The sequence below is a fragment of the Lepidochelys kempii genome, chromosome 24 (assembly GCF_965140265.1).
Source record: "Lepidochelys kempii isolate rLepKem1 chromosome 24, rLepKem1.hap2, whole genome shotgun sequence".
NCBI classification, from domain to species: domain Eukaryota; kingdom Metazoa; phylum Chordata; order Testudines; family Cheloniidae; genus Lepidochelys; species Lepidochelys kempii.
Genome location: NC_133279.1, coordinates 87,475 through 110,828, shown reverse-complemented (window position 1 = coordinate 110,828; position 23,354 = coordinate 87,475). Strand labels below are relative to the sequence as shown.

Here is a 23,354-nt window from a genome sequence, read left to right as displayed (position 1 = left end):
TGTCACTATAACCAAAACAATAAAGTGTGGACCACATCAGCAAGGAGGGAATTTTTAACAGAGTCTGTAAATCAGGGTGAATAAAAATCAATGATTTAAAAAAAAAATCAGATTTTTTGGATTTAAATCGGATTTTTTTGATAAAATGCTTTTTGAGGAAAAAACCTATAGTTTTAATTAAAAGAAAAGGAGTACTTGTGGCACCTTAGAGAATAACCAATTTATTTGAACATAAGCTTTCGTGAGCTACAGCTCACTTCATCGGATGCATACTGTGGAAAGTGTAGAAGATCTTTTTATATACACACAAAGCATGAAAAAATACCTCCTCCCACCCCACTCTCCTGCTGGTAATAGCTTATCTAAAGTGATCACTCTCCTTACAATGTGTATGATAATCAAGTTGGGCCATTTCCAGCACAAATCCAGGTTTTCTCACCCCCACACACACACACATAAACCCACTCTCCTGCTGGGGGGGGAGGGAGTGAGAAAACCTGGATTTGTGCTGGAAATGGCCCAACTTGATTATCATACACATTGTAAGGAGAGGTTTCAGAGTAACAGCCGTGTTAGTCTGCATTCGCAAAAAGAAAAGGAGTACTTGTGGCACCTTAGAGACTAACCAATTTATTTGAGCATAAGCTTTCGTGAGCTACAGCTCATTTCATCTGAAGTGAGCTGTAGCTCACGAAAGCTTATGCTCAAATAAATTGGTTAGTCTCTAAGGTGCCACAAGTACTCCTTTTCTTATTGTAAGGAGAGTGATCACTTTAGATAAGCTATTACCAGCAGGAGAGCGGGGTGGGAGGAGGTATTTTTTCATGCTTTGTGTGTATATAAAAAGATCTTCTACACTTTCCACAGTATGCATCCGATGAAGTGAGCTGTAGCTCACGAAAGCTTATGCTCAAATAAATTGGTTAGTCTCTAAGGTGCCACAAGTACTCCTTTTCTTTTTGCGAATACAGACTAACACAGCTGTTACTCTGAAACCTAGTTTTAATTAAGATACATTATAGCTCAAAGATATCTCATCATGGAATAGGGATTATAAATTATAATTCTATAGTATGAGACAATATATTCATGTAATGTTTAAGAAAAGTTTTGTAAATGAGTTCCAATAGTTCATGGATTAGGGACCCGATTTTATGGGGTTCCACAGGCTTCTGTATAGATTATTTAGGTTAACCTTTCTATCTACCCAATGAGACTCAGTGCTCAGTTTAGAAGATACCATCAGAGATGCTTAGTTTTGCAGTTCTCAAACTGTGGATTTATGTCTCCAGAGGTAACATGCTTGTTAACAGCAAAAAAATTTTTAAAATAAATAAATAATATAGAGAGGTGAGAAATAACAGACCTTAACTCTATTGTCCCTCTGCAACTTTGTGTACACAGAGTTAATCCCTTACCTCTCTCTAAAAGTGCAAAGTTTCAGAAAATTCAATGAATAGAAGATTGTTGGGGGCAGAATAGACCTGGACCAGGAGAAGAAGTCTGGAGATAAATGTGAGAAGTGTGGGACATATGCTTGTTTTGTTAAAATATTATATGTTTGCTGTTGAAGAAAAAAATCCAGAATACTTAACACTGTTGTTTTAGTTAAATAAAACAGTTTAAATGTCTCTCTGGTGATGTTCTCCTCCTAATACAGCATGGCAAGAAAATCCTCCAAATATTAATGATTAACCTTTTGAATTGGAGGTAGTTCACCTCCCAATGACTTCATAAATATCTGCTTCAATTACTTTGGTAATTGAAATAACCAATCATTCATTTTCTGATATAGCTGTAAAACTAATCTGAAAAGTTTTCAAAATAAATCCCTGTTTAAAAATGTATAGTGTATACCTTTTAAAAATGAAACGTACACTTATCTCTGAGTTGTGAAGAATATGTATTCAGGTTATAACAACCAACAAGAATGCACTTCTATTTGGAAAATCATGATTAAATCGAGTCTTCCTGACTAGTGATTTAAATCATGCTTTAAATCAAATTGATTTAAATCAAATCCACCCTGCTATAAAGGCTGGTTGACTCTTGTAATTTGCTGCTGTGTATATATGTCTCTTTTCTAATTATGGTTTAATGTTTTATTTTCCGTTTTTATTTAGTACCTGTCATGCAAAATTAGAAATAACACATACTTGGATAAAGAAAGTTTAATGCACGTTGATTTGTTTTCTTGTACATTTCTAAATTGAAAGTAGTTTAGTATTGATTTCTTTTTATCTTTAACTCATTGGGGTCTGAATGCACAAAAGGAGTTTAGGCATGATGATGCTCAGTGTCACCATGCCTAACTTTTCGGCACCTAGAAAATGACTGCAATTAACAACTGAGTTAGGTGCCTGAGTTCCTATTTAATGAATCGGGAGAGCTAGGCACCTTAGACTGCAATTCACAAAAGCCAGCACATTAGGCAGACAGACATGGAAGTTAGCCAGTGGGAGATGCTGATGAGAAAGGTGTGCGCTAAGCCCCATCCTGTCTCAGATATAGGCAGACCTGCAGATATGTACCTATCTCTGCTTGGGATTCTCAGCTGCAAACCCTCTCTTGGCAGTAGGTGCCTAGCTGTTAGGTGGGGAGGATAGAAAGAAGACTTCCCTGATAACTTTTATTCCAGTGGTTAGGGTACTCCCCTGGAATGTAGGAGACCCCTGCTTCAAGTACCCCCTCTGCCTGAGAGGGAGAACCACATCTCATACGAGATGCTATGTGCTGCAGTGCCATCAATAAGCTACTATTCTCTTTTCTTTGCGCCATGCACTCAGTGCTATTTCTCTATCCTGTTGTCTGGCTGAACAAAGATCCAGAATGAAAACTAACCACTTATTAGCAAGAGAAAGTATTTGAGAGGCTGGCAGAAGCTGTGACCTCACTCCAGCTGAGGGTGGTTTGTCCTCCAATTCTCAAGATTGCTTACACGTCTGAAATCTTATTAAATTCATTTCAGCAGTGTCCCTATATATGTCTTTTTAATGTTCTGCTGGCCAAGAGATTAATTCCTTTCAGAAGCAGACATGGTCATCCACCTCACTATTGGCTTCAGGCTAGATTACTGAACACACTACTTGGGGCTATCCCTAAGGACTACCCAGAAACTTGCACTAGTGCAGAATATAGCAGATCGCCGCGCTCTGTATTGTCTGCCATTTTACTTCTCGATGCAACACGTTGCCTTGGGCTTTAAAACCTTAAACAGTTTAGGTCTTAAAACCAGCCACCATATCAGATACCTTTTCCTCCTTTATCCTGCCATGGCAACTGTGATTAATGAAGATGTTTGAATCTTCCTCTGCAAATCTGAAACTGCAGGGCTAGAATTTTCAGCTGTGCCTAGTATCCACTGTGGGATGGAAAGAGGCTATTCTAAAGTATACTTGCTGGCTATAGCCCCAATAGTCTGTTATGGCATCTCTGAGTAGCCAGAGTGCCATGGTATTCTTACCTTGTTCCCTCCAGTACAGTCATACCACTGCAGCACTAGCATAGGAAGAACTAGCTAGGAACTCCCCCTACTAGAGGGAGTTGCTGCACCTTCCTGGCCTCTGTGTGTTGCCAGAGCGACACAGAGGTCTCAGATAATGCAACAGAATTTGGTCCACAGGAGAGCACTGCAATTAGTATCGGACCCTGTAGTCTGAAATTTAATTCTGACAGACAGTGGTGGCACTAGGTATAAGGAGACTAAGCAATTGCTTAGGGTCCAGCAGTTCAAGGGGGCCCCAAAATACTATTCTTATATTTAATGTGGACTTGTATGTGTTGGGTAGGTATATTCTTTGATTTGTGGAAATAATACAATTAGTATTGTCAAGAGATGGGTGAGCGACAAGGGGGCTCCAAAATATTTGTGCTTAGGGCCCCCAGTGGGCTAGCCCTGCCTCTGCTGCCAGAACAGTTAGACCCTGTGTCTTGCTGCCTTTAGGGTATTAGGCAGTTTGCATCAGTTTGGCAGATTGTCTCCTGACTGTGAGGTGGACTGCCCACTGAGAATTAGTGTCATGGATGGCTCTCTCTTGGATCAAGTCTCCTTTAAGAAACTGGTTAAGTATCGTATTCTATTCCTTAAATTATGTAAATTGTTCCTAGATACTACAGTAATGGGCACCTTGGAATTGTGTGCAATAAATAAGTGTGGAGAATTAAAGGATGAAACTAGGACAAGACATAATGTCAGCAGACTGCAGTCCCAAATCTTCCTCAAAGGCTTTGGTGGGAAACAGCCAGTTACACCCTCTTACTGCTAATAAAGTGTTATCTATTAAGCTGTGATCTATGTTTATGAATGATGTATGGAGTGAGAGCATCACATGAATCAAAATTCAGTCTATCCAGTGTATTACTTGAAATTTTCTGTGCATGATTTTTAAAAATAAACTCCTTAGAAGCATTGCAAAACTAAATGCAATTTTCAGACAGCAGAAACTGCTGAATAGTTTTGAGTATGAGATGGTTTTCCCCTCTGTAATTTATGAGTTGAAATGTAAATGTGCAAATTCCAGCATTTTGGTTTACTCCTCATAGGCTCTGCAAGCAAACCCAATGGGGCTATTTAGAAGTATAATGAGGAGACAGTACTTGCATTCCAATTCTGATTTTTCCTTTAGTGGTTGATCTATTTTTGTTACTCAGCTCTAGTTTCAATTGGATATGGGATTCTCTTCTTAATTTCCTGCTCTAAAATGTGGTAAATTTTTGCGGTTCTCTATTAAAGAGCTATTGTGTCTCATCCTAGACGTAGCTGCATTTTTATTTGTAAGGTTAAATTCTTCTTCTATGTGCAGCCTGTAAACAAACAAACAAGCAAAAATTATAAAGGATCTCTTAGCATGAAAGATTTTAAACTCTAAAACAACCCCTCCCACATCATTTCATTTTAACATTATTGCTCCCTACCACTAAATTTTCTTCCATGCTTTGTTGTTGCTCACGACCACTCCACTCTTTTCCTGTTCATCCAAGTTGTTGCTGTCTGCTATTCCCATCTCCCTGTCCAGTCTTGTTAGTTTCCTCACAAACTCTTCTCCAGGACAGAGATAATGTCTTATGATAGAAATGACCCATTTGAATGTAATTAAAATGTATTGTCTCTGAACATATTGGATTCATTTAATCAGGGGAAATTAATTGTTAATAAAAGTCTAAAGCACACATGATAATCACTGTGACTTCATCACAAGGCTAGCCACAACATTTTTGGAAGAGAAGTACCTTTTGTATGTAGCTCATTGGTAACCACTGCAACCTTACAGAATCCAGCTGGAACAGAACTGGAGTGCTATTATTCAGATCGGAAACTCAGGATTCTAAAACCTAAGGCATTCTGGAGTGAGTACAACGGAATGTCCAAACATTGATCTGAGAACATTTTCATACTGTAGTATAGCAAGTTATTTGATTGGATTCTCCCAATGATATTCCTTTTAAATTCACTGACTTCTAACTTAGAGAAGCTTAAGGCAGTTTCTGCCCTCATATTTGGGATTGGGTTCATCTCTCCCAACTTGTCAGACAGAGGAACTTTAAGGTTTTATATAGTTGGTTTGTATTTTCTTTTTGTAATTAATTAACGTCAACCAGAAATGACTGATCAGTATCCCTGTATGTATCCACAGAACCTAAGTTATTTAGATACCAACATGATAGTCACTTCTAAGCATCACTAATAAGAAATTCAGTCTAAATAAAAAAAATTATAGCCCCCATTATAACCTTTATCAAGGATACACATTATGTAACATTACTAATAACCAAAGAACACTTTCAGTGAGAGCTGTGCATTCCTGAAGAGATACACAATCCTACAGACATCAAAAAAGTTCATACTGAAGATAACTCTTCTAGAACAAATATATGAAAGTCTGGAGTATGACATTTTGAAAATCCAAGAAGCTATTATATAGCTACAAGACAGTAAAGCTGTAGTTCCTAATGGAATTCCCATTAACTGATATACGAATTTTTCTAATGCTGTCACCCAATTTACACAAAATGTACTGTTACTTCAAGCTAACAAAAAGCCTAACAAACTCTTACTGAGGCTACAATTAGCTTTCCTAAAAGAGATTAAAATCTGGCATTTACTGGCCCATTTCCCTCCTTAATGTCGTTTGCAAAACCTTAGAAAGAACTTTACCAACAGCTTGGCTCCCTGCTGCCTACAATTAGGTACACAGATCAATCTATTTTTTGGTATAAGCAGGTAGCTGGCAAAAATGTAAGGTGACTTTTGAATATTATGACAAAAAAAATGCACTCATTCTAAGCCTTGACTCAGAAAAGGCATTTGACAGTTTCCTCTGGGATTTTCTTTTTTATTTGCAACCTTAGAGGCCTTCAATCTGGGGGTCTTACTTTGTTACATGGATCAATATGTTTTATCAAAAGCCAACAGCAGCAGTACTGATGCGTCGTCTGAGCTCTTGAAAGCTGAAGGAGTAATCAGATGTGGCTAACTTTTATCTCACTTATTATATTCATTGGTCTTAAAACTCCTTCCCGTCACCTTTTGGACTATTAGAAGAGTGAAAATTGGCAGCCACAGCCACAACATTTTACTCTTTGCTGAGAACCTACTGATATATTTACTCCTTCCCTACAATTCTGTGCCTCAGGTACCTTTACTTTTGGAAAGAAAAGGAGTACTTGTGGCACCTTAGAGACTAACAAATTTATCTGAGCATAAGCTTTCGTGAGCTAGAGCTCACTTCATCGGATGCATACTGTGGAAACTGCAGAAGACATTATATACACAGAGACCATAAAACAATACCTCCTCCCACCCAGAGTGTTCATGGTCTCTGTGTATATAATGTCTTCTGCAGTTTCCACAGTATGCATCCGATGAAGTGAGCTGTAGCTCACGAAAGCTTATGCTCAAATAAATTGGTTAGTCTCTAAGGTGCCACAAGTACTCCTTTTCTTTTTGCGAATACAAACTAACACGGTTGTTACTCTGAAACTTTTGGAAAGCTAATTGGTCTTAAAATTAAATAAATTTGAACCCTTATGTACAAAGATGCTACCAACAATTTTTAAATTATAGTGGAAGCCTCCCTATTTAAATACCTAGCAGTAATAATGCCAACAAATCTGAATAATAATATTTAAAGGAAATATTTCACCACTTAGTCACCAACCAGACAGACCTGACAAAGCAGCAGGATCTCATATTTTCATGATGGGGCTGTGTTTGCTGGCACCGTATCTTAGTTGGATATCAGTAAAAGATAGCATCAGTTTCACACTCACGAATTGTAAATCCATTTTCACTGAGAGTGCAAAAGCTTAGGCAACTTTGTGGGTATCTAAAGCAAAATCCATTTCTAACACTTGGAAGCCTGCATTATTTTAAGCTTGTTAAGCTTACTATTTTCAAAGACAACATAGCACGTGTTATTCAACACAGTTCACTTATCCAGACTCTCTCAGCCTTGAGGCATGGACTGGGAGTAAAATTTTCATAAGTGCTCAATGACTTAGGAGTCTCAGGACCCTAAGTCTCATTGAAGGTCAGTAAGCCTTAGCTCCTAAGTGAATGCTGAAAATGGTACTTACGTGCTTTTGCAAACTTTAGTCTGGATCAGTAGTTCTGCAGCACAAGGACTGTCCCCAGCATCCAACTATAGTTGGATCATAAAAACACCCCCATACTGGGACAAGCACTCCAAATCTACTAAAGGTCAAGATTTTAAAATGATAGAAGTACTGTAGTGCTCCAGAAGTGAATGTGTAACATGGAACTCTGTATTTAAAGTTAATTATTCCATGGCTATTAAACATTCCTACCTGATGCTTATATTCTGCATATCCCTCACATTAGTATTTATATTACAATGGTATCTGAAGCCTTCAGCTAAGATCAGGGCCCCATTGTGTTAGTCCCTGTGAAAGCACATAGTAAGAGACAGTCCCTGCCCCAAGGAATTAATCTGAATAGATAAAATAAAGGGATTATCATCATCATCTCCATTGTACAGATGAGGGAGAGAGGCACATAAAGATAGGTTACAGTGGCCAAGGTCATAACAAAAGCCTGTGGCTAAATTGGGAATTAAACTCAGGGTGTAACATGTAATTACTAAGCAACAATTATATTGCGGAATGTATATTTATAATTTTCTTCCCAGAGGTGTTTACATTGTTTTGTATGGCAAAAACTATTAAAATTGTACAAATAAAAAAATGTTGATCTATGGCAAAAGGCATTATTATAATCTGGCACCATTATTAGGCAGCTTTCTAACTGGTATTTGGGAAGTAGGAATTACGACTGATAATATAAAATCTCATTCTGTTGGGATTCAGAAATTCCTCCAACTGCTTTTGAGGGACACATTAGCTCTGAGCTGAAATATGGTAAAAGCAAGTTTTCAAAATTGTAGGATGTTGTAGGCTTGCTAGAGTATACAGGGTCAGAACATGGGGTAAATGGAAATTTTAAATGAAGTAGATATCATTATTTTTTCATATAATTGTTAATGTTTTTGTTTGTTAATTGTTAATGCTGATTTTGGTGAATAGATGTGGTTAAAAGGGTGGCATAATCCCCAAGAAAAACTGACTTTTCTTCTGAATCAAATAGTTGACACATTACTCAGGGCTTTGGTGCTAGATTTCACATTTTGCAGTTATAGTGCATTGTATCATAACTGTACATTCTACTGTACAGAACCAACATCTTCTGGGTTGTTATAACCCCTGCTTTGAGTACTGCCTCTGGAATAAAACTGTACAGTGTTGTTGTATCTGTGTTGGTCCCAGAATATTACAGAGACAAGGTGGATCTTTTATTGGGCCAACTTCTGTTGGTGAGAGAGACAAGTTTTTGAGCATACACAGTTCATCAGGTCTAGGAAACACTATAACGCACTAACAAGCCGCCCCCCAATGACTCTCTTAGAGGGCTATTAACAGGCCATTTCACCTTGAATGGTCCCTTGAAATGTGTTTTAACTATTTATGCTAAACCGTCTATTCCACCTTGTATTTAACTGAGACACAAAGAAGAGCTCTGTGTAAGCTCAAAAGCTTGTCTCACCAACAGAAGTTTGTCCAATAAAAAATATTACCTCACCCACCTTGTGTGTCTGGTATAAAACTAACACATAACAGTAGTTTCAACTCTTGGGATTGCTGTATCTGTGAAATTCCTGCAGGCAGTGTTCCTGCCTCTCTCTATTACCAGCAGGACAGTGGGGTGGGAGGAGGTATTGTTTCATGATTTCTGTGTGTATATAAAGTCTGCTGCAGTTTCCACGGTAAACATCTGATGAAGTGAGCTGTAGCTCACGAAAGCTCATGCTCAAATAAATTGGTTAGTCTCTAAGGTGCCACAAGTACTCCTTTTCTTTTTGCGAATACAGACTAACACGGCTGTTCCTCTGAAACCTCTCTTTCTACAGTACCTCCTGGTAAGGAAGGCTGGCACCGATGTAACTGTAAATACTGAGTTCACGTTCCCCCAATTCTAGCTGAACATCAATACTTTCAAGATAAGGAGAAAGCTTTCCCAACAGGAGCCTCATAGTCCCTAAGCTGGTCATTGTTTTCTTTTCACAAGCCAACCTCTGAGGCAGTGATCCTCATTTTTTCCATTGTGAGACACCCCCTGGGAATCTCCCTCCCATCTAGCAATATGGGAAGGGTACTGTGGTCATGACCTCCTGGCACCTACCTGTTTATTACTTCCCAGGTCTTCCCAGTTGTATCTGCTTCTTTTCCACAGAAATGCATTAGCAGAGGAGAGCTGCAAGTCTCACTGTCTTACCAGCCTGTTGCGCAGAGAATGACTGTTGTGGTGCTGAAAGCTAGACATTTACCGAAAATGGATATCACTGGCCTCTCAGGTAGAAGCTATTTTCTCCAGCCTATTAATAGTTTACTGCACTCCACCTGATGCATAGTTTGTTCTTCCCTGTAAACACAAAGGGAATGCTGTAAAATGGAGTGTTAATTTAGACTGTAGTTACTGATCAGTTGTTTATTGGTTAACGCATCAACTAGATCTGAAGTGTTTGTTCTTCCATTTAATGCCTTGAAGTCAGTGCAACAATAAAAATTTACCCCACACAGGCACTATAGAGAACAACTTTTAACATGGTATGCTGTGAGTGTGTCAGTACAAAGGAGGACTGCTTTATTTTCATCCTAGTGTGTGTCACACTTCTACTTGCAGTATGAACAAAAAACAAACTGCTTGCTGGGGACGAAAATACAAGACAGAGGGTTGGGGTGGGGGGCCTAGATGGAGGTGCACAAAAGGCAGAAGTGCTTAATAAATATTTCTGTTTGGTATTTGGAAAGAAGCAGGATGATGTTTTCATACTGCATGAGGGTTAACTTTTTTTTTTTCCAGTCCAAGGAGGATTGGAGACCGCCTCTACTAGGGATAAACATTTTTAAGTTAGCAGGCCTTGATAATTTGCACCCAGGGTCCTAAAAGAGTTGAGTGAGGAGATCTCTGGCCTGTTGGTGGTAATTTTTAATAAATCTTGAAATACTGAAGAATCTAGAAGACGGTGTGAGTGCTAAAATCGTGCCAGTATTAAAAGAGGGCAAGTGGGATGATGCTAGGTAATTAGAGGCTGGTTAGTCCGATATCAATTCCAGGCAAAATTATGGAAAAGCTAATAAAGGATTCAGTAAATAAAGAATTAAAGTATGGGAATATAATTATTGCCAGTCAACATGGTTTTATGGAAAATACATCTTTTCAAACAAATATCCCATTCTTTGATTAGATAAGTTTAGCAGAGAAAGGTAACTGTAGATATAATACATTTAGACTTTTGTAAGCGTGATGGTTCTCGGGGTGCCTAGAGCTATGAATTACCTTGTTTCCCCATGCCACCAGCATGAGGGAATTATGCTTGTTCTTAACTGGGTGTCAGTCTCCTAACACTGCTAGCCTGTTAGCTACTCAAGCACTCTTCTCAGTGCTATGACAGCCCTTACTTTACCTTGCAGTTTAACACTATGTCCACCTCAGTCCCCAAGTCCCTTTGAAGCATTCCCCTGTGATATCTAGCCCCTGACACTAGCTACTCACAGAACTACCAGGTCTGCTATTCCCAAAGGAACAGACCATACCAGCTTGTAAAATTCCACTTTGGGATCAGCACTTTGCTTAACATCACAGCACTTAGCTAGCTATACGTATAGTGAAAACAAGAGTAAGTTTAGTATCAAAGATTCAAGTGATAGTGAGTAAGAATATTGGAAACAAATGGTTGCATATAAAAGAAGATCATAATATACTTTCTAGAGACTAAACTTAATTACCAGGTTAACCTCCTGTCTAAACAAGTTTCTCTCACCTAGAATCCTCTTAAGCAATTTAAACCAACGTTGGCTGAGATCCTATTTTTATTAATGAAACTGTGCTGTTTGTTTACTTCTGAGGTCAAGGATGAAGGAATGTCTTCTTTGCTTCCTAGTTATACCCCCAATGTTCATTGTCTTAGCTCATAGCCAGAATAATGACACGACTTCCGTTTTGATTTCACAACTCTTTACAAGTTAATAGACATCCATTGTGTCAGTTTACAATGCGTAATTTGCATCCTGACAGAGGAAAACATCTTTTTCACCTTTGCTGGTGACTAATACCTTGAGATACAAACTTTAAAAACCTTTTCAGTATATATGCATGATGCTTTACATAGTATCTGTATACTCAGTGTTTTTGTAGTAATGTGGGCCCCAGGATATGAGACACACGGGGTACGAGAGGTAATCTTTTATTGGCCCAACTTCTTAACTTAAAAAAATCACCGCACCCACATTGTCTCTATAGTGCCTGTACATACTGTGACAGGGTCAGGCCAGATGGCTACAGGAGAGTAATAGAAGGCAGATGTATTAGCCCCAGGCTAAGTAGGTCCCTTTTCCCTGGGTAAGGTAACAGGGAAGGTTCCAGAACAATCAGGAACCTTCTGGAGACAATTAAGACAGGCTGATTAGAACACCTGCAGCCAATCAAGAAGCTGCTAGAATCAATTAAGGCAGGCTAATCAGGGCACCTGATTTTTAAAACCTGGGTTTTAAAAAGGAGCTCACTTCAGTTTGTGGTGTGCGTGTGAGGAGCTGGGAGCAAGAGGCACTAGGAGCTGAGTGAGAACGTGGACTGTTGGAGGACTGAGGTGTACAAGCATTATCAGACACCAGAAGGAAGGTCCTATGGTGAGGATAAAGAAGATGTTGGGAGGAGGCCATGGGGAAGTAGCCCAGGGAGTTGTAGCTGTCACACAGCTGTTCCAGGAGGCACTCTAGACAGCTGCATTCCACAGGGCCCTGGGCTGGAACCCAGAATAGAGGGTGGGCATGGGTTCCCCCCAAATCCTCCCAACTCCTGGTCAGACACAGGAGGAGTTGACTTGGACCGTGGGTTCAGAAAAACAGCCAAGCTGAGGGCTGCCGTGAAGCTCCAAGGCAAGCAAATCCGCCAGTAAGCACAAGACCCACCAAGGTAGAGCAGGAACTTTGTCACAATAGGTTTCAGAACAATATTAATACCAGAATGACACTGGCTTTTATTTGAGACCTCACATTACATTCTTTGGTGAACTAGAATGTAAACACCAACCTCATGAAATTTCTATAATTGCTTCCCAGTTGGCTTAAGAGGGCCGTGGTCACAGAAAGGTACTTGACTTACTACTGCATGACATTCTAATTAAAAAAATAGCACTATACACATCAAAGCACATTAAAGGGCTTACCAACTGGCCTACAGCTCTCAAAAAGTAGTTGTAAATGAGGAATCAGCAAAATGGGGTATTCCTAGTGTAGTTCTGCATCCATCTGTTCTAAGCTCAACACTAATAATTATTTTAAATATTTGAATAAAAATTACTGTTGATAAAAATCTGTAGATACTGAAGACCTATGTTAATGTGGACACGGTAGTTAGAACAATCTGGATTGCTTGATCAGCTGTGTGATGGGTTGGGTCACAGAAACACCCTTGGGACTGCCACCTGATGTGCTGAGACTACCTCTGAGCCCGTTTTCCCTGCCAGCTTGGGACTGCAGTACCCTGTTGTAACAATGCTGCCCGTGGGAGCCAGCTGAGGTCACTCAATCAGGGTGAACTGCAAAAAAACGGGGCAGACAAACCCCAAACGTTGGTGGATATTCCAGAATTTAGATTTACCAAGCCAGCCCAAAACAGCCTCTGTATTACATTACTGGTTACTCAGAAGGCCGAACAATGCAGTTCCCTTAAACTACCCAGCCGCAGGCCTCCATCCAGACACACATGTCAAACATATGATGAATTATTCTGAAAAAATCTTATTTCATCATACAAAAGGTTCTCCCAATCCCAAAGGATCAGCCACACACCCAGGTCAAACAACAACTTAGATCTTACCCAAAATACATGCTTATAGCCAATTCTTATTAACTAAACTAAGATTTATTAAAGAAAAGAGAGAGAGAGAGTTGGTTGAAAGATCAATATACATATAGACTTGCGTTCAATTTCTTGAGGTCCAGATACATAGCAGAGATGGTGAGTTTGTAGTTGCCAAAAGTTCTTTTAGAAATAGTCCATAAGTTATAGACCAATGTCCATATTCAGGGTGGCTCCAGTCAGTGATTGAGGATTTCAGTTCTTATGGCTTAGGGTTTCCCCTTCTTGAAACCCAAAGCAGATCTGAGATGAAGAAGGATCGTGTCCCAGGGTTTTTATACATTTCCAGCAGCCTCTTGGCCTGAGAAAACAATAGGCTCAACTTTCCGTCTCCCAAATATCATGGCAATTAGCATAGGGTAATTTATCCATTGAACAGTTCAGATACAGGTTACCACAACCTTCAGAGAGACATATAGACAATAATACTATTTTACTTAAGTGTCTTCCTAAATATTAATACTCCTTTTTTGATCTCTGAATCAAAGCTATAGACAAGAATTGTTTGCTTACATCACAAGACCTGAGCAAAAATCTACCCTTCTATCTCTAACCATGCAGGCTTGCATTTCAAAGTTCTGTTTATTTACATATCGTCCTAACCAGTCTTTAAAGTTCAGCCATGGGTCAGGTCAGTCTGTGAGTTAACTAACTCTCCAGTCCGCCATGGAGACTGCCAGTAACACAAGGAAGATGAGCATTTTTTCCTCTCAAAATAATAAAACAGTTTTTCATTGGGAGGAGATTGGGAAGCAGAAAGTTAGAACAAAACCTTTTTTTTGCTTCTTTACCCAGTATAAAGGCGGCCTGAAAGGGCACAAACTTCCTTTTCTTTTTATGTATATTTTTGCTCCCTGTATAGATCTCTTAAAGTTTTTCATTTGGGGAATTATTCATCGCTTTGGTTCTTCACCTGTAAGGGAACCAGGGATTTAAACAAACTTTCTCAGATATTTATGGGACAATAAACTTTTATTTCTGATCAGAGTCTCTAATTTCCACGGTCATGGTTTGGATTTTAATGGAAGTGGTATAAGTGGGAGGGCAGCCAAGGTGTAGGGAGCTATGGGGCACTGTGATGTCTAACCTTTAATTCATTCTTGACCTCTTAGACGTACTATTCCGAAGAGTATTATTAGGCTGTGTTATTGGTTTGCTTTTCTCTTTTCTCTGGCAGACCCCTATGTTAAGGTGAACGTTTATTATGGGAGAAAACGCATAGCAAAAAAGAAGACCCATGTGAAGAAGTGCACTTTGAATCCCATCTTCAATGAATCCTTCATTTATGATATCCCTGTGGATCTCCTTCCTGACATCAGCATTGAATTTCTAGTCATCGACTTCGACCGCACCACAAAAAATGAGGTGGTAGGTCGGCTGATTTTGGGAGCACACAGCATCACCACTGGTGGCGTGGAACACTGGCGAGAGGTGTGCGAGAACCCCAGAAAGCAGATTGCCAAATGGCACAGCCTGAGCGAATACTAGCAGAGGCTGCTGCAGCAGCGACTGCTGGCTCATAGAACAGACTTAAACCTTGTTTTAGTCATAGAACTAAACTTTCGTAAGATGCAGCTGATTGGTTCTCAAGTGATGTGATTTTGCAGGGCACTAAAATTCTTAAAAAGCATTAAATTTAAAAATACCACAACTATATGTAAGTGTAATCACGCTATTGCATGCCTAATACAAACTAAAATTAGTGTAACTTACCAATATCAAGTTGCAGATTTTAATATTATCTGTTACTATGGAAGTTGTGTTTGTGCCGAACTGTCTTTGCTGGTATTCACCACAACTGCCCTCTCTTTATTAGGCTTCTCCCAAAGTTTCTGAATTCTGCTGTTTAACCTCTAGTTTCTTGTTAGTTCATCTGCCTATAGATTCTTGCTGTTCAGTCCTTTGATTTGGAAGCATTAACTGCATTTTCATATATAAAAGTTTAGAATTCAGCAATAGTGCAAAGACGTACAAGGAAGAATAGCTCTCTCCTTTTAAGAAAAATGCCTTGTAACCTGGTATTGGAATATTTCCCTTTGTGATGTATTTGCTATAGAGCTATAAAGTCATGCTTGAAGGTATAAACATCTAAAATTGAAATATTAGCAACCTGATCACTTTGCTTTTGCCATATGGGACTTGGTTCAGGATAAATATTTGGTGCATCCCGAATTCCCACAGAGCACAAACTGTATTTTATTCAACTCTGTATATGAATAAAGGGTCCATACAGAACATTATAAACTAAATGTGTAAGATTCATTTTAGGGCGACTGAGGCTAATTCTCTAAAAGGATTTTGAATTCTACCTAAGCATCATCTTTTTCTAGACTGACAGTGACATATCTGAAATTAGACAGGAAACTTTATGCTGGAGAAAGGCTTTTAATGAATATAATCAAATAATTAATGATATAGCCTCCTCCACATTTGACTTGAGATTATATTAAATGTACTTCTTTACGATTTGTTTCTATAATAGCCAGTATTCAAAGCATTAGACTTAATTTACATTGAGAAAAATAAAAAAACCTGTCTTCTCAAAACATAAATTAAACTCTCAAATGAAAGTACAAAGCATTCTGAACTATCTTTACGTTTTTGGCTTCCAAGAATTAGAATTTGCTTACTGTCATCTTTGGAATTTAAAAACTTTACTGGATAACTGTGACTTGTAGCACTTTGTAGAACATTTGCCTGAATAGTCAGCAACTTCTTTGTACAGAAGGACATGGACCCAAGTTCTGTAAAGGTAAACAAAGGGTGGAAGCAGTTGCACTAGATCTCACTGTAAAAACACTGGTCTAAACTTTTGTACAAGATATCTTGATAAAGTAATCTGATTTGGCTTCCTATAAACAAGTCAATTTTTAATTTTAAACATTATTGGCAAGCTGATCATAAACAGTTATAACAAGAGACCTAGTAAACAGCTCCTCTGCAGGGATCTGAGTTTATTTTTAAACACTACACATTAAAAACAAAGAAGAATTGAGTGGGCAGAAAGGCACACAGAAGACTGCAAGTTTTCAGTATTCATTTTGTTGCTTCCATGCAGCCACTGTTCTGTGCCCTGTGGAATGTAAATAATGTATCATAAGTAAATTTTTAAAAATTCATTTATCTGTTTACAGTACTTGAGACCACTGAATTTTAGAGCCCTGTTGGAAAAGCATGATCCTCACAATGTTCTTACTATTGAAAGTAGAATAACTGAGCATGTCTTAGCCTCCAGTTTCCTCTCAAGCCATAACATAGAGCAACGGCTGCTCGGTTGGCAAACAACCTAAGTTTTACCACCCATTAATCTCTCAGCAGCACTTTCTGACAAGCTGTCTTTGGAAAGTTGAATCTTTCCACTGTCAGCTTTTGTTGATTGTAGGAACTCCCTTAAAGAGAAAGAAAGTTTCAGTTTAGCTGTGGCTGTTAATGGGTCCAGGACTAACAGTGATGTTGAGACTGAAGTCCTCTCAATATTTCTAAGACTTGCAGTGAAGTAAATACAGTGCGGGCTTCTCCATATGATTTATCAGGACATCTCAATCTTGATTCCTGCTTGAGGTTACAGTAGATTTTGATCTTTGTCTTAATTCCTTTGTAGCTCTTACTCTATTAGTGGCACTCAGCCATGAACAGGAGAACAGATTTTCATCTGGAAGCTGGTGTAGATCTATTTGAATCTGAGTTTTTACACTGAGCAATCTGATTGTTAAAGGTTAGGATCTATCACTATTCCTTCCACATTCTTCCCCCACTATAAAAATGATTACTTGTGTACATTCCATTCAAAAGTAACTAAGAGGTTCCCTTTTTGTCTTCAATGTGAAAAGTATACTTAAGCCTAGATCATCTCCTTATTCCTATTCCTTAGTTGAAAAAGGAAAGACTAACATCTTGTCAAGGAAAAGTGCTCAGGGTAATTAAACTTAGGCTTATTGGACAGATGTGAATAGCTCCATTACTCCTCAAGAATAATGGAAAACTGAAGATGTGCAGATAATTTTTCTTTGGTGTAAAATTGACAGTTACTGACAGCTGCCTCACGGTGGCATCTCCCAGATGTGTTTTTTCTTTACCTTGTGTCTTCTGTTGTAAAATTAACTTGGACAGTTACAACTTTGTGGTAAAAAAAGTTGAAAAGCGAAAAAAACTAACTTGAAATGTGTGAAACTGCATAATACTGTATGCTAATCTACAATATGTAATGCTATCTTGTATGTTGAATTTGTTAACGCACGTTGAGTGTGCGAATAAAGATTGATTCACTTTAAATAGCTACTGACTGTGGACCGTTTGTAGAAATCAGAAGAATATAAATGTATTTAAAACATAACTACACCAACTACTTTTAAGAATTAATTTCTAAAATTTGTGTTCCTGCCATAACCTGTTGTTTTATAGGAAGCAGCAGCTCATGTACAAGAAAAACATCAAAGTAATAGCTGAGCAACATCAAATGCAGAAACCAAATTAATGAAATCTACTTGTCCCTTCACTGCATATGACTATCACCACCACCACAGCCCAGTGTTTGGACAAGATCAGCTCATGGATGAACAAAAGCTGTTCGGAGTGGAACCCAAGCAAGACAGAGATGATGCTACTAAGCAGAGAAAAACCACTCATGAGAGTTTGCAGTCCTGATGCAGGCTCCTTTTGTTGACAGTGCACAGCCGCTATTAATTAGTTCAGTCTGTCTTTTAGGAGTGTTCCTAGAATACTAGCCCTGACACTAAGCTCTTACATACCTGCATCTAAGAGCTGGTCGCTTTGAACCAGGAGGAGGTCAGCGTGTACCAGAGAATTTTTTAGTGCATGGTAGCAGTGTCCACACGAACAGTTTGTGCATGTCATGCTAGTTCATTTTAGATTTACTTCCCAGTTTGCCACCCACTAACTATTCGTCTAGATGAGCCCTAAGCCTAACACTTTCTACCATTTCTGGTTGGTGAGGAGATGTTGGTCAGTCCTGAAAGACAGTGATCTGGCCACAGTTATACACTCCTTCATCAGCTCCCCTCTGGACTACAGTAATACAATATATCTGGGCATGAAGCCTTCAGCCCTTAGGAAATGCCAAATACAACACAACACTTTAACGCGTCTCCCCAGCAACATAGGCTACTGTGAGCACATTAAATCTGTCCTCTGCTTGTTTCACGGGCTTCCCACAGACTATCAATTTAAGTTCAAGGTCTCAATCCTCATCTTCAAGACACTCAATGGCCTCAGTCCAGAATATATAAAAAATTGCCTAAAGTCCAGGATGAGCACCATGGTCAACAATTCAGCACCTCAAGCACAATGAATTTTCTACCATATGGGGAAAGTTTGTCTATGTTGGAGACAGCTTTCCCAAGGGACTGCCACAGAAACTAAGGACCATCACAAACCTCACTACTGTCCGCTTCAAGTGCAAAGTGCACTTATTTGATCATGACTTCACTAATATAAACACATAGCAGCATGTATATTTAAAAAAACCTTACTAGAACAAAACACTACATTACACACAAAATTTCCCCCCTGGGGGAAGGATGACAATGTATGACGCACATGTGATAAATGTTACTCACGTCACTACTGGAAGATGCGCAGATACCACAGACTCCTAAAAGTGCAGGTGAAATTTTTAAGTTAATGGTGGAATTCAGTCCAATTTGGCACCTGATGCATGAATTAAATTTCAAAGAAGCTACCACAATTACCTATGAATCTGACAGTTCTATATACACATATCAAAATAAATATCTTGCAACAGGGATCTTAGTTATCGAAACAACTAAATTTTCCACTAGTTATTGGTGTTCTCTGCACTTTGGTTCTGAGGTTCAGTGTCTAATCAGTGTCAACTGCCTGTCATTATCTCAATAACTGTGCAATATGTGTAATGATTGGCTAATAATGACTGTCTGCCAAAGTATAAATGTTTGAATAATAACTAGTTATTTTCCACCAACTCTACTGTAAACATTAAAATCTTTTCACACATCTCTTCTTGGCTTCCTTACTTAGTGCTCACACTACCTGCCATTAACAAATATTCCACCTCAGTGTTTATCCCCTTCAGCTGAAGTAGAAACAATCCAAAGTTTACATAAGATAAAAAACAAAGAAAATGGGTTTGACAAACTGTGAAAAGGGAAACAGTTTTAAAAAACAAAGAAGTTCAACTATCACTCATTTCCCTCCTTTCTTTGGGTCTGGCTCTTGATCCCACTCAAGCAGATAGAAATTTTGTCACTGTCTTCAATGGGAGCACAATTCAGCCTTTCTGCCCCCGACACTTCCACCCCAGGTAACTCTTACACATCAACAAGTTTCTTATCAGCACAGTAACTCATTTATGTTTATTTCTTCATTACAAACTCCACATCAGGAATCTCTTGCAATTGTGTCTTGTGGAAAATATAGGCTTTGACGACAGCCAAAAAAAAAATTAAACTCCGAAGTCTGATTTAAGGAGCGTCCCAGAGAGGACCAGGCAGTGGTTCCTCTTTCTGATCTCAGGGAATACAGTACAATACACCAGGAATAGTTTCTTGTTCATGTAATAAAATGGAGAAAAATAAAAAAAGCTGGTAAAGTCAGACTTTACCTGAACCTTCTGTAAAGTTTTATGGCATAAGGGATGAGGTAGCTTCTGGGTCTTTGTGAGATTACGGGATAAACTCTATTTCTCCTTGAGTAAATCTAATAATCTTAAACCCAAGTCATTTGCCTGTTATATGTCTTAAACAACCTTTCTAGAATTTTTATTCTGTACTGGTAGGCTTTGATTTTTCACTATTATCAAGATTGCTTTTAGATTTATTTTTTTTTTTTGCTGCTTATCAAAAATAAGTCAGATGTAAAGATTATTAGCCATTCATCTTTAATAAGGCCATCTAGTGGTTTAGCTCCTACAATGCAAATCAAGTTACAAGGCTTCCTGTCATGTGCTTTTATTGTGCAGTCTCACTTTGAAAGACATTACCTAATTCTATTTACCTTGGCTGGGCTGTGGACATTTCAATATCACTTCTTTGTTGTGACAAAGGGATAGAATGTGTCTGTCAGCAAGAGACACCCATAATTATTTTTTCAGGGACTATCTTTGCTAGGTTTCAGAGTAACAGCCTTGTTAGTCTGTATTCGCAAAAAGAAAAGGAGTACTTGTGGCACCTTAGAGACTAACCAATTTATTTGAGCATGAGCTTTCGTGAGCTATAGCTCACTTCATCGGATGCATACCATGGAAACTGCAGCAGATATTATATACACACAGAGATCATGAAACAATACCTCCTCCCACCCCACGGTCCTGCTGGTAATAGCTTATCTAAAGTGATCATCAAGTTGGGCCATTTCCAGCACAAATCCAGGTTTTCTCACCCTCCACCCCCCTACACACAAACTCACTCTCAGCTAGCCTTATACAAGTGAAAGGCAACTGGCTGGAGAAAGAGAAATGAGAAGGGGAGGCATGGGACTTGACAACTCAACTACCTTTAGAAAAGGAAGAAAACAAGTATCAGGAAGTTGCCGAAGGCCCAAAGGTCTCAGTGACCCATCTTCAAGACAATGTTTTGCTTAATTCTTCTAATCCTGAAATTGTACTAAGATTGCTACTTTAATTTGTCAGGCATTTCAGCAATTTTTTTTTTTAATACTCTACAGTACAATGGTTCTAACTCCTAAAACTTCTATCACAACATAAAAAGGAGTACTTGTGGCACCTTAGAGACTAACAAATTTTTTTGAGCATAAGCTTTCGTGAGCTACACAGCTCACTTCACGAAAGCTTATGCTCAAATAAATTTGTTAGTCTTTAAGGTGCCACAAGTACTCCTTTTCTTTTTGCGAATACAGACTAACACGGCTGCTACGCTGAAACCTATCACAACATAGACATCCCGCTGTATGCGATACTACTATAACTGACTTTGAAAAGTCACAAACAGGCACACTGATAATCATCATTAACAACTATGTCAGCAGAAGCTTTACCTTTATTCATAGCAATGATAATGTTATGTTACGTTACATCACCGTTTCCTGTAACATATTAAAAAAAAAGGTGACAAGCCTGAAGCAGCACCCCAAAGTATCTGAAAAGATTTTTCCAGTACATTTGAAGTATGAGGCAGACAAAGAAATTAGCATAACTAGATATATACATTGAATAAAAAACTCCCCAGGAAAAGACAGAGAGGTAGCAAGAGGTGCACTGTACTTTTTATTTTTTTGTAATCAGTTAAAAAGTAGCTTATCTTAATGCAAGATCCAATATACTGCTGAAGTTGATCAGGGGTAGACATAGGAAAAGGAGGAAAATTTTTATTAGAATAGTTTCCTACCTTGATAAAATCTAAATTATGTAATATAGCTTCAATGTATAACTAGCGACAACTTTCTAAAAAAATGGCTACTCACTTCTCGTAACTGTTGTTCTTTGAGATGTGCTGCTCATATCCATTCCAATTAGGCATGCGCATGCCATGTGCACAGTCATTGGAAATTTCTTCCCCTAGCAGCACTCATTGGGTCGGCTCTGGAGCACTCTGGAGTGGCGCCTTCATGGCACTCAATATATGATCCTGCCGAGCTGGTGCCTCCTCAGTTCCTTCTTGCCTGTCACTCCGACAGAGGGGAAGGCATGCGGGTTTGGAATGGATATGAGCAACACATCTCGAAGAACAGTTACAAGAGGTGAGTAACCATTTTTTCTTCTTTGAGTGATTGCTCATATCGATTCCAATTAGGTGACTCCCAAGCCTTACCTAGGTGGTGGGGTCAGAGCTAAGGAAACGCTGATTGTAGCACTGCTCTGCCAAAAGTCGCGTCACCTCTGGCGTGCTGGACGATGGAGTACTGAGAGATAAAGGTATGCACTGAGGACCCAGTTGCTGCCCTGCAGATTTCTTGCATCAGGACCTGGGCCAGGAACGCTGCTGACAAGTCCTGGACCCTTGTGGAGTGTGCCGTTAAGAGCCAGGGTCACTACTTTGGCCCGCTCGTAGCATGTGCGGATGCATAACGTGATCCAGGAGGATATTCTTTGAGATGAGACCGGGAGTCCTTTAATCTGGTCTGCCACCGCTATGAACAACTGGTTCAACTTTCTAAACAGCTTAGTGCACTCAATGTAGAAAGCTAATGCTCGTTAAACAACGAGGGAGTGCAGCCTCTGCTCCCGGTTACTGGCATGAGGCTTAGCTTAGGGTAAAAGAAAATGTCCTGGCTGGCGTGGAAGTACGACACCACCTTGGGGAGAAAGGCCAGGTGCAGCCTGTGTTGCACCATATCCTTGTGGAAAACTGCGTAAGGTGGGTCAACCATGCAAGGTGAAAGCCTTTAGCACAGACACCTTCCTCACAGAAGTAATGGTGACCAGGAAAGCTACCTTCCAGTACAGATACAGGAGGGAGCAAGTTGCCAGTGGTTCGAATGGGGGCTCCAGGAGTCTGGAGAGGACCAGGTTAAGGTCCTGATCTGGGGATATAGGCGGTCCAGACCTTTGAGGAAGTGACCAACCATAAGGTTGGTGAAGATGGATTGACCAGATGCTCCTGGGTGGAAGGCCGAGATAGCAGTGAGGCGTACCCTTATGGAGGACGCCTCCAGGCCTTGTTGTTTCAGGTGCAGAAGGTACTCCAAGCTGAGAGGTACAAGGGCCTAGATGGGGGGTGTACGATGCTGGTCACACCAACATGAGAATCTCTTCCACTTTGCCAGATATGTGGCTCTAGTGGAGGGCTTCCTGCTGCTGAGGAGGACCTCCCTTACATGTTCTGAGCACAGAAGTTCCATGGCGTTCAGCCACGAAACCTCCGAGCTGTGAGGCGGAGGGACCACAGGTCGGGGTGATGAAAGCGACCATGGTCCTGAGTGAATAAGTAGGGGAGAAGAGGTAACATGATCGGTGCCTCCACCAACA

The 23,354-nt window shown here is 39.5% G+C and overlaps 2 protein-coding genes across 10 annotated transcripts in view; one reads left to right on the top strand and one right to left on the bottom strand.

Annotated features, from left to right (window-relative positions):
* SYT11 (synaptotagmin 11) overlaps positions 1–17,709 on the top strand; it is a 43,136-nt gene extending 25,427 nt beyond the window's left edge. For 4 of the 5 annotated variants that reach the window (XM_073323181.1, XM_073323183.1, XM_073323185.1 and 1 more), the window contains 2 exons: positions 9,746–9,869; positions 14,613–17,709. In XM_073323181.1, the coding sequence (XP_073179282.1) occupies positions 9,746–9,869; positions 14,613–14,923 (435 nt within the window). In that variant the 3' untranslated portion in view covers positions 14,924–17,709. The remainder of the gene's footprint in view (positions 1–9,745; positions 9,870–14,612) is intronic. The other variant, XM_073323182.1, reaches the window with a different exon arrangement.
* Positions 8,911–23,354, bottom strand: part of RIT1 (Ras like without CAAX 1) — a 53,475-nt gene continuing 39,031 nt past the window's right edge. Inside the window, exons 6-7 of one of the 5 annotated variants that reach the window (XM_073323194.1) lie at positions 19,012–19,046; positions 13,171–13,736 (exon numbers count right to left, since the gene is read on the bottom strand). In XM_073323194.1, the coding sequence (XP_073179295.1) occupies positions 13,631–13,736; positions 19,012–19,046 (141 nt within the window). In that variant the 3' untranslated portion in view covers positions 13,171–13,630. Of the gene's footprint in view, positions 9,935–13,170; positions 13,737–17,354; positions 19,047–21,270; positions 21,709–23,354 lie in introns of those variants that run through there. The other 4 variants (XM_073323192.1, XM_073323193.1, XM_073323191.1 and 1 more) reach the window with 4 other exon arrangements.